The sequence below is a fragment of the Vombatus ursinus genome, unplaced genomic scaffold (genome assembly GCF_900497805.2).
Source record: "Vombatus ursinus unplaced genomic scaffold, bare-nosed wombat genome assembly UNPS02014782.1, whole genome shotgun sequence".
NCBI lineage: Eukaryota > Metazoa > Chordata > Mammalia > Diprotodontia > Vombatidae > Vombatus > Vombatus ursinus.
The window spans coordinates 908,654-927,538 of record NW_020954560.1 but is presented as its reverse complement, the minus strand read 5'-3'; the positions used below and the strand labels follow the sequence as shown (position 1 = coordinate 927,538).

General features: G+C 43.8%; 1 protein-coding gene across 2 annotated transcripts in view; it reads right to left on the bottom strand.

The window, feature by feature from the left end:
• NOTCH2 (notch receptor 2) overlaps positions 1-18,885 on the bottom strand; it is a 184,660-nt gene that overhangs the window by 9,799 nt on the left and 155,976 nt on the right. For both annotated transcript variants that reach the window (XM_027866775.1, XM_027866776.1), the window contains exons 20-28: positions 18,674-18,827; positions 15,802-15,986; positions 14,657-14,789; positions 11,357-11,602; positions 7,916-8,028; positions 6,187-6,692; positions 3,773-4,120; positions 2,770-2,912; positions 196-406 (exon numbers count right to left, since the gene is read on the bottom strand). In XM_027866775.1, coding sequence (XP_027722576.1) covers positions 196-406; positions 2,770-2,912; positions 3,773-4,120; positions 6,187-6,692; positions 7,916-8,028; positions 11,357-11,602; positions 14,657-14,789; positions 15,802-15,986; positions 18,674-18,827 — 2,039 coding nt within the window. The remainder of the gene's footprint in view (positions 1-195; positions 407-2,769; positions 2,913-3,772; positions 4,121-6,186; positions 6,693-7,915; positions 8,029-11,356; positions 11,603-14,656; positions 14,790-15,801; positions 15,987-18,673; positions 18,828-18,885) is intronic.

Below are 18,885 nucleotides of genomic sequence, written 5' to 3'. Positions count from 1 at the left end.
TATAGTGATTCAACATACCGGGACAGTGACTGTGGCTTAAGGACAATGCAGTCTGAATCGCCAAGTTAGTGTGATCTAGTGGGCACTGAAAGTTAGTTAGTGTGATCTAGTGAGTTAACGGAAAGTTAACAAGGTCTGCTTTTGGTTTTTATGACTGTTTGGCACCATGAAAAGTTAGGAGGCGAACTCTCTTACTTCAGTCCCATAGCATCTTGTCCAACTGGCTCCCGCCGTGTATGGTTGTTGGAATCCCGACGTAAGATGAATCCTTCAGGTAGCCAGAGAGAGCCGTGCTTACGCTTGCGTTTTGCCATGATCACCCCCAGGAGGATTACCAAGAGGAGGATGACGAAGGCCACAGCCAGCAGGTAGAGAAGCTGGGTTGGCTTGCTATCCAAAGACTCACCTGAAAGCCCAGTGGGCCCAAGAGATTAGCCAGGGTAACTGCTTGGTACATTTCTTTTTTAATCCGCACCTCCCCCTACCCCCCACTCAATAGTATTTTATTTTTTCCAATTACATGTAAAGATAGTTTTCAACATTTACTTGCATAAGATTTTGAGTTTCCAATTTTTTTCTCCCTCCCTCCTCCCTCAGATGGCAAGCAATCTGATATAGGCTACATATATGTACAATCATATTAAACCTATTTCCACGTCAATCATGTCGTGAAAGAAGAATCAGAACAAAAAGGGAAAAACCATGAGAAAGAAAGAAAAAGAAAAAAGTATGCATCGATCTGCGTTCAGACTCCATAGTTCTTTCTCTGGATGTGGGTAGCATTTTCCATCACGAGTCTTTTGGAATTGTCTTAGATTATTGTGTTGCTGAGAAGAGCTAAGTTGGTCAAAGTTGGTGATCACACAATGTTGCTGTTACTGTGCACAATATTCTGGTTCTGCTCACTTCACTCAGCATCAGTTCATGTAAGTCTTTCCAGGTTTTTCTGAACTCAGCTTATTCATCATTTCTTATAGTGCAACAGTATTCCAATTACATTCATATACCACAACTTATTCAGCCATTCCCCAATTGACAGGCATCCTTGCAATTTCCAATTCTTAGCCACCACAAAAAGCACTGCTATAAACTTTTTTGTACATGTGGGTCCTTTTCTCTTTTTTATGATCTCAAAGAGATCTCTAGCTCTAGAAGTGGTATGCACAGTTTTATAGCCCTTTAGGCATAGTTCCAAATTGCTCTCCAGAATGGTTAGATCAGTTCACAACTCCAACAGTGTGTTAATATTCCAATTTTCCCACATCTTCACCAACATTTATCATTTTCCTGGTTTGTCATGTTAGCCAACCTGATAGGTGTGATATGGTACCTCAGAGTTGTTTTGATCTGCATTTCTCTAATCAATAGTGATTTAGAGCATTTTTTCATATGACTATAGATAGCTTTAATTTCTTCATCTGAAAACTGCCTTTCATATCCTTTGATCACTTTGGGGAATGACTTTATTCTTATAGATTTGGCTCAGTTCTCTAAATATTTTAGAAACGATACCCTTTGGCCTAGCAATACCACTTCTAGGTCTGCCCATCTATTGAGGAATGGCTGAACAAGTTGTGGTATGTGAATGTAATGGAATCCTGTCGTTCGATAACAAATGATGAACAGGAGGACCTCAGAAAAACCTGGAAAGACTTACGTGAACTGATGCTGAGTGAAGTGAACAGAACCAAGAGAACATTGTACACAGTAACAGCCACACTGTGCGATGACCAGCTTTGATAGACTTGGCTCTTCTTAGTAATGCAAGGATCTAAGACAACTCCCAAAGACTCATGATAGAAAATGCTATCCACGTCCAGAGAAGGAACTATGGAGTCTCAATGCAAATGAAAGCATACTATTTGCTATCTCTTTTTTTGTTGTTGTTTCTTCTTTCTTATGGTTTCTCCCATTGGTTCTAATTCTTCTTTACAACATGACTAATGTGAAAATATGTTTAATATGAATGCATATGTATTGCCTATATCAGATTGCACACTGTCTTGGGGAGGGGGCAGGAAATGGAGGGGTAGAAAATTTAGAACTCTAAATCTTATGAAAGTGAATGTTGAAAACTAAAACAAACAAATAAATAAATAAATTTTTCAATGAGGCCTTTATCAGAGACACTGGCTGTAAAAATTGTTTCCTAGTTTCCTGATTTCCTTCTAATCTTGGTTGCATTGGGTTTGTGCAAAACTTTTTAAATTTAATGTAACCAAAATTATCCATTTTGCATTTCATAATGTTCTCTATCTTTTGTTTGGTCATAAATTCTTCCCTTCTCTATAGATCTGAAAGGTAAACTATTCCTTGCTGTCCTAATTTGCTTATGGTATCATCCTTTATGTCTAAATCATGTACCAATTTTGACCTTATCTTGGTATTCAGTGTAAGATGTTGGTCTCTGCCTAGCTTCTGCCACACTGTTTTCCAATTTTTCCAGCAGTTTTTGTCAAATAGTGAGTTCTTGTCCTAGAAGCTGGAGTCTTTGGGTTTATCAAACAATAGATTACTCTAGTTATTGACTACTGTGTCTTGTGTACCTAACCTATTCCACTGATCTACCACTCTTATTTCTTAGCCAGCACCTGCTTAGTACATTTCAACTTCCCAAGCATTATGTCCCTTTCTTGAAAAAAAATCAAGGGGCTACCTACACTCCAAGGTATGCATATTCCCTTCTCCTCTGCAGTGATAAGCCTCCCCTTCCAGCCCCATCCCGTTCCACACTCCCCTCTCCCTTCGGCCAATGCCCATGCCACTCACTCAAGACAGATACAAGAGGATAGGAGAGTGTGCCTTGGATGGCATGAGAGGCCAGAAAGGCTGCAGCAGCATCAGTGTTTTTGAAGCACTGGTCTGAAGCCTGGACGCACTGGCGGTTGTCAATTTCTAGGAATACCTTGGAGCTATAAGATAGAATAGAGAGAATGAGAGTAGCGCTTAGCCTGAGCTCAGTGAAAGAGACCAAAGTCTGGCAGTCATCACATCAGAAAGGGATCAATATGCCCTGTTTCCTGTGGGCCCATCACCACTCTATTCACTTCTGGGTGTTATTTTAGAAAAAGCTCAGGCACTGGCCCCCTGCCTCTAGAGTCCCCTGATGCAGGGCCAGCCTGTTGGCCCTAGACCAAAACTGGGAAAGCTTGTCTTTAGCACCTCAGCCCTTTATGTCTTTGTCCTCAACAATCTTCTATTGGATTTCAGTGGTACTAGAGTGCCCTTCTCCAAACCTGCCCCATGCTTGAAACACTTCTCCTTCCTCATTCCCTTACTGTACTGATTTCACTTAGTAGTCATGAAAGAGAGCATTGGATAAACTAATTCAGACTAAGGTGTGTGACTGGTAATGGGCTACTCTACTCTCAGGACATTTTCGTGTTAAAGGGTACCTAGAGAGGGCAAAGCTGAATAAAAAAAAATGTTAAGGACTACCAGTGGAATTTTAGGCACCTATACAGCTTGGGAGGGGAGGGTGGTGGTGAGGGGAGATATGAACTGACTGTCCTTATGTACTCAAATCACACCACAAAACCATGACTCAGTCTTCCATGGAAACTCTATATCTGTTGAATAGACATGGCAGATACTGCTCTAGATAAATGGTCTATTTTAGATACAACAATACATATATATATATATATAGTCATCTTATGGACTGAGTTAAATGTGTTTTGTTTGAAATTTGCACTTTGAATGGATCTCTGTGTACAGATGTTTTAATATTAATGATGATGATGAATTATCTTTGATTCAGTAATCAGCCTACCCCGCCACTTCTCGTTCCTGCTCATCAGGGAGGGACCTCCGGCTCACTGTTGACTTTCTGTTTGCCGGCGTCTTCTCACCATAATAGGGGAACACCATGAGGGCCCCCTGAGAGTCCCGTTTGATGCGCAGGTTGGTGTGAAGCAGAGTGCCCAGTGACCGAAGGAAGCTGTGGGCGTCCTGGAGCAGCTGCTCAGGGGGCAGCAGCACCACAATGACCAGGGTGCCCTCAGCCAGGTTCTCGGGCTGGTCGGTGGCACAGTCCAGCCCATCCCAGTCACACTCCTCACTGTTACAACCTTGGTCACAGTGGTTATCACTGAAGTGGTCAGCGCAGTATTTGTCATATCTAGGAAGGAGGAGGGCAGGGAGAACAGAGAAAGAAGAGAAAGGCTTAGGAGTGGACACAACTGTCTGTCTTTCCACCAAAACTGCCACCAGTTCACTTACCCATCTTGGAGGGCTAGCTTAAGTTTAATGGCCTCCCTTAACTACTCTAATTCCTGCTAATTGCTTCCTCTTTTCATCTCCCGTAACACTTCTTGTCCCATACCATTCATTTTGATTGAGGTAATATCTTCATTTCAGCACTTAATAATATACTGTTTTATATTACTTTTGAAAGGATTCCTCAGTATTGCCTTCTCCACGACACTATAAGTCTGGAGAATTTACACTTTTTTCTCCCAGTATGCTTAAATTGCCTAGCTCAGAGCTACACACAGAACAGACATTCAATAAATACACGTCAAATGAAAAGAATGAACGAATGAATGGTGAAGTCTCAACTCCCAGGTCCTATCTCAGGATGCTATGGATGAACTCTTGGCATTAATCTAAATCCTGTTTGAGTAAACATCATGTGTTACATGCCATTAGCTACTTCTGCCTCAAAGGCAAGCCAACTCCTCATCATCCGTAGCGTAATTCAAATCCTGAGATAAGCCTCCAATTTCATTTTCAAGTCTCAAGCTCTTTCCCCAAAAGATGTTGGGCAGAGCCAAAAAAAGGGAGTCCAAAATCAGTTGGTTTGACTTTCCCCAACTTTTATTTCCATTGCTCTCGGATGGGACAGTAATGTAAAAAAATAGTCGAAAGGTAGGAAGGGAGAACGAGAGGGAAAATGAGGCTTAGATAATCACTCTGAACACTCAAGGGTTGGTAATCATTTTTTCCCCAAATGGATATGGAGATGGACCAGGTGGAGGTCACAATCCTTGTAATGTCTGGCACCAGGACTATTACGTGCAGTGGATACTGGCCCCTGAACCAAGAGGCTCTTGGAGACTGCCAGGCCTACGTCAGGCATTCATTGCCAGATGTGGTGGGGAGAACACTGCGTCAAGGATGGGAGGGCAAGAGGGTCTGATTTTCACTTCTGCCACAAAGTAGCTGTGTCCCTTGGAACAGGTCATCTTGCCCCCATGTGTGTCTACTTCCTTGGCAAGATATCAGCTGCTTTAACCTAAAGCCCTGGAGTTATTAAAAAATCAAATCAGACGTGGTAGCTTTAGAAATACTTTGAGGAGTATAGTAGGGTTCCGGAAACCTGTGGCCTCGAGGCCACGTGTGGCCTTCTAGGTCCTCAAGGTGTGGCCTTTTGATTAAATCCAAACTTCACAGAACAAATCTCCTTAATAAAAGGATTCATTCTGTAAAACTTGGACTCAGTCAAAAAGCCACATCTGAAGACCTAGAAGGCCACATGTGGCCTCAAGGCCGCAAGTTCCCCCTATCTTTTACACCTGTGGCATTAAAGGGTTTCTATTCTTTGTTGCCTAACCATTGATTGGGTTAGAAGTAAGAGAGAAATATTACCAAATATTTAAATTATTAATTAATAAATAAGTACTATTAAATTAAATATTAATTAGGAGGTTAAAAAACTCAGCTAGTGGGGCTTGGGAAACAAAATAGTTTTGGGTGGCGTGCGGCTCTTTCCACACCACGGATCCCTTTATGTTGCCACGGTGAGTTTTTGTCTAGTTCTGATTAGACTCTCCTAATGGATTTCAATGGAAGGAACCAGAGGTGGGTGAATGGGACAGAGAGGAAGGGTGGGTGAGGGGAGTACAGACCTTTCCATCCATCCCGCAGGCAGGTTAGCGTAGGAGGCCGCCTAGGAGCAGGGTTACACCGCTTCCAAAAGTTATCTCTCCCAGGAGGTCAAGAGAGCAGCAAGGGAGAAGGCAGAGACAGGCAGAGGCAGAGAGAGAAGGGGGGTGAAGGTGCACACGGATGAGCCTCCCTGGGCCTCTGTCAGCAAGGGAGGGTGGTGTGGTGGGGCCTGGCCCCGGCGGGGAGGTCTACAAAGCAGAGGCAGCCGGAGCGGTTAGGAGCAGAAGGGAGACAGACCGGCGTGGGTTAGTGACAGAGCTGCCGCGAGCCTTCCCGGGACCCCCACGGGGCCCTTACTTGCACGTCTTGCTGCTGCCCTGGCATTCGAAGTTGTCGAACAGGCACTCAGCTGTGTTGCACAGCTCGTCACACTGATTGTTGATGTAATCCCAGCAAGGCAGCGGGGAGGAGCAGTTGGCCCAGGGGTCCTCCATGGTGAGCGAACAGTCGCCCCCGTCCCACTGGCAGGCGTGACTGTTGCAGTCTTCGTCACAGATGCCATCCCGCGCCTTGTCGACACAGTGCTGGCTCAGGCACGTGGCCGGGGGGCTGTTGGTGGGGCCCGTGGAGAACTCACAGTGACTACCCCAGAACGACGAGGGGCACTGGCAGGTATAATAAGGCGGCTTCCTCTGAGGAGAGCAGCTGCCGCCATGCTGGCACGGGCTGCTAGCACAACCCGTCTCACAGTCCTCAGGCCGGGGGCAGAAGCAGCGCGGCCCCAAGGTGGTGTGCACACACTGCTCCCCTTTCTTACACTTCATGTGTCCACAGGTACTCTGGCATCTTGCCCCTGAGAAGCCCTTTGGAGAGAAACAGAAGATGAAGGCCAAGAGAACAGCAAGGCCCACAGCTCCATCTCTTCCTGATAGACCTTTCCCACACAGGCAGAGCCTGCTCACACCAATTGGGGCAGGACTGCCTCCAGAACCACTGTTCAAGGAACAAGGCCATTTGCCCTTCAGCTACCGCTGAAAAGGCCATGCCACAGACAGAGTCATAGGACCCAATGCCAACCTAGAGGAAGGTAAGGCTGTGAGCCTCAAGGGACGCGAGGACAACCATACTGTGCAACAGGAGCTGTGCTGCCTTGGAAAGGAAAAAAATTCCTCCCAACGAGAGCTGCGCCAAAGTAGAGATGGAGGTAGTGGGTTCCCCTTCCCTGGAGATCAAGCAAAAGTTGCAGGACTGATGACTTGGAAGAAATATTAAATAAAGAATATTTTTTTTTGGGCATGGGCTAGAACAGCTGGCCACTGCGGTCCCTTCCAACTATGAGAATTTGCTTCTGGGTTAGAATTCAAGCCACTTACCATCCGTGTGAGCTTGGGCTCTGGGTCCCAGTTTACTCATCAATAAAATAAGGGAGTTGGGTTAAATATCCACAAAGGAACCTTCCAGCTCTAAGTCAAGGGCCCTATGGTGCTATGTTAACGATGCAACATCCTCTCAACCACCCCCACCCCCCAACCCTGGCCCCATTCACAATCCAGGTTCCCATTTCTAATTACTATGTGAATACCTGCAGTTATTAAGAGGAGAAATAAATCACCCTGAGAGTTCTGGGATACCCAGCAGTTTCTTTTTTCTCTCTCTTTTTTTTTTTGCTTTTTTGGTGAGCTAGTCGGGGTTAAGCAACTTGCCCAGGGTCACACGGCTAGTAAGCATCAAGTGTCTGAGGCTGGATTTGAAGTCAGGTCCTCCTGACTCCAAGGCCAGAGTTCTATCCACTGCACCACCTAGCTGCCCCATACCCAGCAATTTCTTAAGCATCTGCCCCAAGCACTTGTAGGTGACTCAAGCTCAGCTTCATTTGGTAGGTCTGACTCTGGTCTTTGCTGGTCCTCCACAATCTCCACTTTACTGAGGCCACGGCCTGTAGCAGAGGCAAGAAATCTCCTCCAGTACAACATAGGTGCTAGAGGGAGACTCATTTTATGGTGTCAGAAATTCATCTGAGGTGATGTCATCTGAGGAGAGCAAGTGGAAGAGCCAGGAGGGGAAGTCTAAGTCACCACACACTTACCGGAGGACAATGGCAGATGAAGCCACTGGGTGTGTGGCTGGCAACTGCACAAACGCCTCCATTCAGACACGGCATCTGGGGACAGACATCCAGGAAGGTCTCACAGTGTCGGCCTGTAAGGCAAAGAGTGTCTCACAATGTCAGCCTGTACGGCAAAAAGTGGGCTTCGAAGGGTAACTTCAAACTGCCCCAACATCTACAGGGATAGGGCTGGGTAGGGCAATGGTTACAGAGCTGGGGAGCAGAGAGGAGGGGAAGAGAAGGAAGGCATGTGAAGCCCCACCTTCATGAAGCTGTAGGAAGAGGGAAGGAACACAAAGCCAGGTACCAAAGAGTAACGGCTGGGGGAAAAGGGGGAAGGAAAAGGAGGAAGGAATGGTTCTCTCTGCCCAACAAAGACGACACGTCACTGAATCTTGAGTTGCGGGGAATCATTTAGTAACTTGCCTCTTCCTATATTGACTAACATCCTACGGGCCTAAAAGATATTTACATCCCTCCAAAAAGAGGATGAGTTTGGATCAGAGGCCCCCGACTGGGCCCTCACTTTCCAAGAGAAATATAATTCCAGAATCTCAATTAAAAACAGATCAGGGATCACTTAATGCAACTGTACTTGAACAAGATTTCCCTGTACACTCTGACAAGGGAACATTTAACTCCCACAGGGAAGGTTCTTAATCTCTCATCTGAACCCAATTCCATATCACCAACTACTTTTTGGACAACTTCACCTGGATGTGTTACTGACACCTCAAATTAAAATGATCCCAAATTCAAATCATCAGCTTCTCTCCCCAAACCCACCCATTCTTAAAGATCCCCTATTTCTTTTGACGGTATCGCCTTCCTCCCGCTTGCCCCAGCTCTCAACCTGCGTCATTTTTGGTTCTTTTACCTTCTCTACATTAAATCAGGGACTGAGTCCTGTCAATTCTACCAATTTCAAAACACTCTCTTGTACCTGTCCTCTTCTCTCCCCTAACACCGGGGCCACCTTAGTTCATTCATAACCTGAATATCGATCACCCATTCTATTGTAAATCGACTCTTAGTTGGTCTCCTACCTACAACTCTCACCTTAGCACACCTGCCAAAATAATCCTGGCAGGTAAGATCCTCGATAACCTAGTTCCAATTTACCTTTAGACACCACTACCCACATACTGTCTTTGTAGCAAAAGTGGACCAGGAGCTGTTCCTGATCTTGGCCTATGGTTTCTTGCTTTTATGAGTGACATTCCCATGCTCAGAGTGCACTCCATCCTCATCTTTCCTTGTTGAAATCCTTCCCTTACTTACTCCAACTTTACCTAATCCACAGAGCTTTCCTTGACCTCTCTCCTTGACCCTGGGTTATCCTTGAAGGGCTAGTGATTTTCCTCTTCAAATATTCCTAGAGTTCTGTCTGCATCTCTCCTACAGCTGTAACACACTCTACCTGGTATCACCCTTATGTGAATACATGTTGTCTGTCCCTTAGTATACTATGGGTTCCTCAAAGGTAGGAACTGTGTCATTTTCCATCTTTGTACACACACAGGGAATGCTTCCTAAATGCTTTGTGGATTTGAACGACCGATTCAATGCCATGTGACAAGGCTGCCCTCTGCTGGCTGTCTTGACCAGTTGCCCTCGAATGGAGGTGGAAATCTGGGGGAAGGATGTTCCAGCCAGAGCAAAGGATAAACAAGACTGTGGAGGCAGGTGAGCATACAGTATGATCCCAGAATACTGATGAATTCAGTTTGCCTGAAGCAAACTCCCTGAAGAACATGGGAGGCAACAGTAGAAGATATGGGTGGAGAAACGGGCTGAGATCCTTAAATGCCGTAAGAAAGTATCCACACTTCATTTAATAGGCAAAGGGAAGGCATAGAAAACTTCTTTGTAGGAGAGGGACTTTATCAGACCTGCGCTTTTGAAAGATACCCTAACCACGCTGGAGTGGAACAGATTGGGGCAGGAAAGCCCGGAGGAGGAGGAAACCAGAGAAAGAGCCTCCTCTTCTAATTCCTATGAAAGACCTACGAGAAAGAGAATTAATGTGGAGGAGGGGACGGCGGGAACGGAAAGGACAAGACAGATGTTACACAAGAAGAATCTACAAAATTCAGCAGCAGGGGTCCAAAGGAGGCAAATATTACTTACTTCTAGGTTTCATAAAAGTACTGTTAACAGGAAGGAGGAACACAAGAGAAAAATGATCAGATCTGGAGGACAAGAGGATGAGTTCAATTTTAAGATGTGTAGAATCTGAGATGCCACAAAGACATGACCAGTGGGCAGCTGAAAACACAGTCTGGAGCTCACGAGTAATGGCGGCTTGAACCTCCCTCTCAGAGCTACTAAGAACAATGATGATAACGCTAACGTTGATATTTGTGCTTTAGGGTTGGCAAAGTGCTTTACATCTACTATCTCATTTGGGTCTCACAGCACGATACTGTGAGGTAGGTGCTACAGGCATTATTCCCATGTTACAGATGAGGAAACTGAGGTTCTGAGTGATTTCACTGCAGGTTTAGTAGACGACGGGTAGGACGTGTCAAAGGCTGGCTTTGAAGCCAGGTCTTCCGGACTACATATCACCGCCTCCTCCTCCTCTAGCTTTGGGGGGTCATCTCTACACAAATGATCGCTGAAGCCACAAGAATGGATGAGATCACTTAAATGAAAAAGAGAGACTAGCAAAAGAAGGACCAAACACAGAACCTTAAGGAAAGCTGACATTTAAGGAATGAGAGAAACCAGGGAAGGTGACCAAGAAAGATGGGCCAGAAGAGTAGGAAGAGTCTCATGTCATGTAAGAAAAATCTTCCTAACAATCAGAAATAGCCCTAAATAGAAGAGGCACCTCCATCCCACTTGTCAGAGGCATTGTAAAGGGATTTCTGTTCAGGTGTGGGCTGGACTACATAATCTCTCAGCTTTCAAGAGACTCATTTCATGTTTTGCATGACTACACATGTATAACCTATATTTAAGTGCCTGCCTTCTCAATGAGTGGAGAGGGAAGGGAGGAAGATGAGAACTTGGAACTCAAAAATTTTAAAAAACGAATGTTAAAAATAGTTTTTACATGTAATTGGAGAAAATAAAATATTAAATGAAGGAGAAAAAAAAAAGAATTATTTCAGTGGAGTGGTAGGGGTGGAAGCCAGATTATGGGAGCTCAGAAGGGAGTGGGTGAGTGTACACTATCTTTCAAAAAGACTAGAAGTAATGAAAGATGGATGATGGTTGTCATACAGTCTGTTGACCAAGTCACCTAAGGGGAAAATGCCAGGACTTGGGTTCTAGGCTTGTCCCTCCCACAACATCTAAGCAGGAGGCCAGCTGTCTCTCTGAGAGGGAGGTCCAAGCCGCCATTACTCCAGGCCTTACTGAGCTTGATGGACTCAACACGTGTGAAGAGGGCGACCCACAGGGCCCGCTCACCAGTGAAGGTACTCCGGCAGATGCATGAGTAGTTGTTGATGAGCTGGATACAGTCCAGGCTGCCTTCAGGGTTGCAGGGATTGGAGAGGCACTCATTGATATCCCCTTCACAACGCTCGCCAGCAAAGCCAGGAAGGCAACGGCAGGTGTAGCCACCGATCTTATCCACACACTGCCCACCATTGAGGCAGTGAGGGCCCCCTGCATCGGGAGCACAGTCATCAATGTTCTCTTCACACCGTAGGCCTGGAAGAGAGAGGAAACATGAGTCACCGTGGCGACTTAACTGAGCAAAAGGTCAGCTCTTCTTCAGACTCTTTCAGAGCTTCTCAAGATCTCATAACTCAACCCAGGGGGATCTTTTAGGTCAGGGATCAGTGACCTGCTTAGCTGTGGCTATCCGTCACTACTTTATGGAAAGGCAATTCTCATGGGATCTATGAGCAAGGCCAAGCAGAGCCAGGAAGAAAGGAACAAGGAGAGGGAGGAGAGGAAAACGGAATGAAGAACTGGGGAGTCTGAAGAGCCCTTCAAGATCACCTAGGCCTAATGCCCCCGCATTTACAGAGGAGGAAGGTAAGGAGGTTCAGTGACTCACCAGTAAATGGCAGGTCAGGAACAAAAACGGGGGTATCCTCAGTCACAATGCATTGCTCTTTCCACTAAACCACAAGCAGGCCCCAAGAACAGAGGGAGAAAGGACTGGAAAGAAAGAAGAAGAAACAAGAAAGGGGAGAGAGAAGGAAAGACAGGAGTAGGGGATGGCAGTATGCTACTAGCTATTTCCTCAAGGGCCACCTAGAGGTACCATGACCTCTTCCTCTAGGCTTAAACCCCCTGGAGGAGGTCAGGATCAATTAAAATCATTTCCACGCTACACAAAACAGGCATTTTTTTTTTTTGTGGTTACATAAGTATTGCGGTAAAGTAGCAAACACACTTCTAGAAATTAAATGGTGAAGAGAGATGAATCACTTGGACAAAATAAGTTGGAGGGAACAAGAGTTTCAATCTCCCCAGATGCCAGGGCACTCAGGGATTAGGGAGAAAGGAAATATAAAGACCTGGGTTCTCCTTCTTTTGTCATCATCATTATCCTCGCTATCAATAAATGCTTACTGAAAGTCTCCTGTATGTAAAAAACCCCTGTACTGGAAACTGGTCTTTGAATAAGACCACCTTATCTTTGGAGAAGACCTTCATTCTTAATGGCTCTAAGTCCATATGCATGTGATCACTGCAGGGATAATCATCCCTCTTTGAAGATAAAGAAACAGAAGCAGTGAAAGGTCAAAAAATGACAGAGTCCATAGGACAGCCAAGGTTAAGAATTCTCTACATCACAAGGTTAACAGCTCAGATAAGAAAGCCTCCTTAAACTGAACCAAAACCTGTTTCCAAAGAAGTGCTATCCCTTGGATTCTAGACCTACACAGATCAAGTCACCCCCTTTTCAAATGTCATGATCCCAAGAGTAGTCATGAATGTGTTGATGCTAACCTGGAAGACAGTCTTGAGTGGTATCCATGAGACATGTACTTAACTCTAAGCTGTTCAGCATTTTTATCATTGTTTTGGATGAATATCCAAATATATATATGCATATATAGTATATATATGCACATACACACACAGGATGCTTGTCAAATTTGCAGATAACCCAAAGCTGAGGAGGATAGTTCATATGCTGGATGCCAGAGTCAGGATCCAGAAAGATGATGATGATAGGGCAGTTCTCAAAGTGTGGTCAAGAGACCTCATGGAATCTCTGAGACCCTTTTAGGGGATCAAACTTACTTTCATAACAATGCTAAGATATTTTAATTTCTAATATGGTAAATATCAATAAATATAACCCAAGTAATTTTTAAGAGTGTAAAAGGGTCTAGAGGTCAAAATATTTGAGAACCACTAGACTAGAACAATGGGTCAATTCTAATAGGATGACACGATAAAAATAAACAAAGTTTTACACTTGGGTTCAAAAAACAACTTCATTGAGTACAAGATGACAGAGACATTGCTAGCTAACAGTTAATTTTGATGAAGTACAAACTCAACATAAGTCAACAGTATGATATGGCAGTCAGAAAAAGTGAACTCAATTCCACGTTGCATGAAGGGGACAGCCAGCCCCACTTTCCTCTGGCCTGGTCAGAATACCCTTGGGGCACTGTGGTTTGCCCTGGGAGAAGAACTCTGACAAGGCATCAGAAGATGAAGGCTAAAATATCCAGAGGCCATAGCAACAAGGCATACTAGGATCAGCTGAAGAAGGTGGATATCTTTAGTTGCAGATATCTGGCTAGAGAAGGCTTAGAAGGGACATGATGATTCTCTTCAAATGTCTACAGGCATGTAGACAATGGGTTAAATTTGTTCTTGACTAAGGAGGTAAAACCAGGAAAAGTAGGTGGACGTTGCAAAGAAGTCATTTTAGACTTAATATCAGGACAAACATTTCTTCCTACCACCCTCACAATTAGAAGGACCCAAAAGTGGAATGGGATGCCTCCTGAAGCAGTGGGTTCTCCTCATCAGAGTTCCTCAAATAAAGGCTGGATGACCACTCACTGAGCATGGTTGCAGACACAGGCCAGCATGGATGGCCCCTAATGTCCCTTCCAACTCAGAATCTTTGATTTAGGGAAATATTTCAGGAGCCATCATGCCACTCCTTAAGATTTCTCCTGTCACCTCGTTCCTTGTTAGACTCATACATTAGGGCAGATGAGCACATGGACATGTTTTAATCTGCTCCTAAAATCAAAACAAGACATTTCTAAGAGGACGGTGATCAAAATGTACTACTTCAGAGGGTTGAGTCAGGGTACACGACATTGTTCTTGACCTGTTTTTCTTTGTCACCCAAGCAAATAAACTGCTAAGCTCTCCTATACTTCTCGTAACAGGCTGATCCAAGCAACTATTCTTGTGCTTCGTGAAAACATGCAGAGTTCAAAATACTCTCAAGATGAGTATGATCTGACCCAAGATAAAATAAACAAACAAATAAAGGAAAGCATCCATAGAACCCACATCTTTCCATTAACATTTATGCTTAGGTCCAAGCTAACTACGATATGGAATTTAGAGAATTCTTTAATTATTTAACACAGTTTTCCATTCTATGTTAAGCGAATTTAGGACAGGTCTCCTTTCCCAACTTCTTAAAGTCAACGAAAAACAAGATGTTTCTAAAAGTCACAATGGAGCTCCCTAAGAGCTGAGAGAATAGGGTAGACTTTAATGGCTGGGTTTACCCTCCCTCTAGAAATGTCCATTCTATGTCATACATACCTCGAGTGCCTGGTGGGCAGGAACACTTGAAATGGTTCACCAGGTCAATGCAAGTCCCTCCATTCTGACATGGCTGGTATTGGCATTCATCTACCTCATATTCACAGTTGACACCTTGGTAACCTGGTACACACTGTTGGCAGGGGTAAAAAAAAAAAAAAGATCACTCATGGGTGATAGGACCATTAGAGCACAGACTAAGAGAGTAGCTGAGAAACTCTGTACACTTTCATCAATCCATGGTTGTCAGACTTTCCTATTTTGTTTTCCAGTTTGTTTAGAACAGTCCAAGTCTCTGCTGGTATTTGACTACATCCTTGAAAAATGGATAAGTTAATGAAGGAAACAAGTGCCCGAGCTTTTAATCTGATGCAATTTAATCATTCAACCAGAATTTATGAATGAGGCAATGAATGTAAATAGAATTGTTCAAAGAATTTGACTGAAAAAAGGGAAAGAGATATTGAATGATACCTAATGGAATGGTAGGACCTAGTAAAGGTTGTTTTGTTTTTTTTTAAAGGATGGGGGAAACCTAGATATGTCTGAAGGTAGCAGGAAAAGAACCAAGAGATAGGGATAATGATCAATGTTTGTATATTATGAAAATACAAACCAAAAATGGGGGTGGGGTAGGTAATGGACATTCTTTAGTGGGAGTGGTTAGCCATAAGATGTCCCCACAGAAATACCCAAGAAGACCCCAGGGGTTTATATAATTCCTCCAAAGGTAGAGATTTGGGTTTGGAATGAAATTGTAGTATCTTCTCTGGGATCATGTTGGCATTGGAGGTAACTCAGTAGAAAAAGGATGATTCTAGATACCAATGGAGGGGCCTCCAGAAGTTGATCCAATTCATTAAGAACTAAGCACTTAAACTATGTAGAGCATCTTTCTAGGCAGTGGGAAAAATGCAAAGTTTAGGTAAGACATAATTCCTATCCTAATGAACTTTACAGTCTAGTAACTATTAGTAATTCATGGGAAGTTAGAATAAATAAAACAAATAATCAATATATTTTGTCAAAAACAAACTATGCTAAATTCTATCTTGATTTTACACAGAAAAATCTGCTATTAAAGTAAACCTCTGACCCTGACCAGAAGGCAGCCCACCAGAGGGCACAGTTAGTGTCTTGCCCACCTCACATCTATAGCCTCCAACATAATCTCTGCATGTGGCTCCATGCTGGCAGGGATTGGAGGCACATTCATCCAGCTGGTCCTCACAGTAGCTGCCTGTGTAGCCCAGGGGGCACTGGCAGTGGTGAGTGTTGCCAGCATCGATGCATGTCCCAGAGTGTTGACACAGGCGATCAACAGGCACTTCTATGGAATAACAGAGAAGCAGAATTGCATCACAGAGTAGCACATGACACAAGGCAAGGGTAAGCTCAAAAAACAGCAAATGATCAAAAGCAACCCAGAAATTCCATTTTATCTTCAGTTCCTACCTCTCAGACCCATCTAATCTAATGCTAAAAACAGACAAAGCATGAAAATAGAAGAGTTCACTCTCATTTCAAGTAAAACAGTGTATTGAACATCATCACCAGGGTCATGGGGAGATGGCGGGGGGAAGGCAGTGAGAGCAGAAAAGTCTAACAGACAATTTAGGTGAGAAAAAACAGATTTTAAATTTGTGTTTTTATTGACGTCTGGAATTTTCATAAACTAGAGATGGTGTCAGAAGAGTTAAACGGTTCTATCATTGCTTACATTTCTATATTGCTATATGATTGAAAAGGAGGTTTCATTTCAACAACCCTACTATTGTGCAAAATTAGGAATGTTTATTATTTCCATTTTGTAGATGAGGAGACAGGCTCAAAGATGGTGTAACTTGCCCAAGGTCACACAACTAGTAAATGGTATGGTTGGGAATGGAAACTGTATCTTTTGACTCCAAATCCAGGGCTCTTTCTAGCGCACCATCCTAAAACATTTAAAATGATATCAAGAAAAATATGTGGGGAATGAAGATTAGATGCAACCTTTACTGTTTCTAGTTTACAACACTATGAAAAGAGGAAAACAAGAAGTCCAAATCAATTTAACTTGGTAAACATTTATTAAATGCCTAAAATGTGCAATGCATAACGCATATGAAGATGAATGAAGACACGTTTTCCATTAGTAGACAGGAGTAAGACAAAAAACAACTCTAATTCAAGTAACAAAATTATGATGCGAGAAGAGAGGCTTCATTTTAGGTAAAGGGGATCACTAACAGCTGGAAGACAGTATACAGCAGATTTTCAGATTCACTCAATATCTGACTTCTACTTGGTTTTTCCTAATTATGAATTCTTTCCTGCTTTTATAAGTAACCAAGATTTAAGTGATAGAACGTGATGTGCTACATCTAAGGCCACTGAGAAAGCTGACAGATGTGACTGCAGAGTGAGTCACTGTCAGTGATTTCCGAAAGACCATGGAGAGTGGGAAAAGTCCTGTAGGACTAGAAAAGGGCAAATATTCTGATTTTCAAAAAAGGAAAGTGAGTAAAGTCTACAAACTTGAGAGCAGTAAGTCTAACTTATTCGTGGTAAAATTATAGAATGTGTCATTAAAGGGATGGTTTATAAACGTATGGAAAAGGTAGCAGTGATCACAAAGAATCACCATGGTTTCGCCAAGAACCCATGCCAGGTTAATTCCATTTTTCTTTTGTGGGGGGAAGGTCACCAGACTCACAGATGAGGGGAACAAATGGATCTGAGTCACCCAGACTTTGGAAAAAGCAATTAACTGAGAGGTAGTATGGCATACCAGATAGAAAGCTGGCCTCAGAGTCAGGAAGACCTGGTGATGACCTGCATTAGTAGAGGGTTTTTCCTCAAACAATGAAATCAAAGATCTAGTTCCTATCCTTACCTGATTTGACAAAGCATCTCATGCTATTTTGGGGCGGGGGGTAAGGTGGAGAGCTGTGTGTTAGACGACAGCAGAGTTAAATAGATTCCATACTGGCTGAATGATTGAATGCAAGGAGCAGTTATCTTGGAAAGCCTCTACCCTTCAGCAGCTTTTCACAGTCACTTTTTTATTTTAGCAAAATTAATACCTTTGAAAAGGACTGGAGTGAAGACTCTGGACTCGACATTTCTTTCTCTAGTGACCACTACAGCTGCAGAATTTGCAAAATTCATGATAAATAAGGACACCTAAGAGCCTACTTTTTCAGGCAAGGTGGAGAGCTGTGTGTTAGACGACAGCAGAGTTAAATGAATTCCATACTGGCTGAATGATTGAATGCAAGGAGCAGTTATCTTGGAAAGCCTCTACCGTAGGATCTCCAGGACCTGCCTGGGGACCTGGGTCTTTAGGTCTTTGTATCAGTAAGTTAGACAAGAGCATGCACTGAATTTGTAGATGACACAAAGCTAGGAGGGAAAGCTAACATATTATATGACCTATATTTTCAGTGTTGGGCACCAGGTTTTAGGAAGGATACTGAGAATGTCCAAAGAAAAGTGCCCAGGTTGGTGAAGGGCCTCATGATCATGACACATTAAGGTCAGCTGAAGGAATTAGGTGCAATGTTTAGCTGGGAGAAGAGAAGACTTAAGCAGGGGCATGAAAGCTCTTTTTAGATGTTTGAAGAGAAATTAAAATTATTCTGCCAGGCCTCAGAGGGCAGAATTAGGAGTGAAGGGTGGAATCTGGAGACAAGCAGATTTATCTAAGAAAGAACTTGGAAACAATTCTTAAAATTACCTAAAAATGGAATGGCTGGCTTGGGGAAGTCACAGGGTTCCCCTCTAGAACCTGTCAGAGGTGGTGTTCATGGGATTCTTCTACAGGCACACATGGCTCTGGAAACCTCACCACTGGGGATTTCCGCTTCCCTTCATCCTGTTGACTTGTACCCTTTCCTCTTACGCTGCCCCTTCTCCATCTCTACCAGGATTCTCTAGCTTCTCATCCTCCCACTCTTCCTTCCCACTGCACACTCTTCGTACTGACGACCCTTGCTAGAGTCAGCACCACCCACACCAGAAGCCAGGACTCACTTCTGCGCGACGCAGCCACCTCACAGGAGACATTGGGCACATCACAATAAGCCCCAGTCCACCCAGGCGGACACAGACACTGGGACTCTGCTTTTCTCTGAGTGCAGGTGCCTTTATTTTTACATGGTGACCGGCTACACAGGTTCACAAGGGTCTGAAAGACAACACACACACACACACACACACACACACACACACACACACACACACAC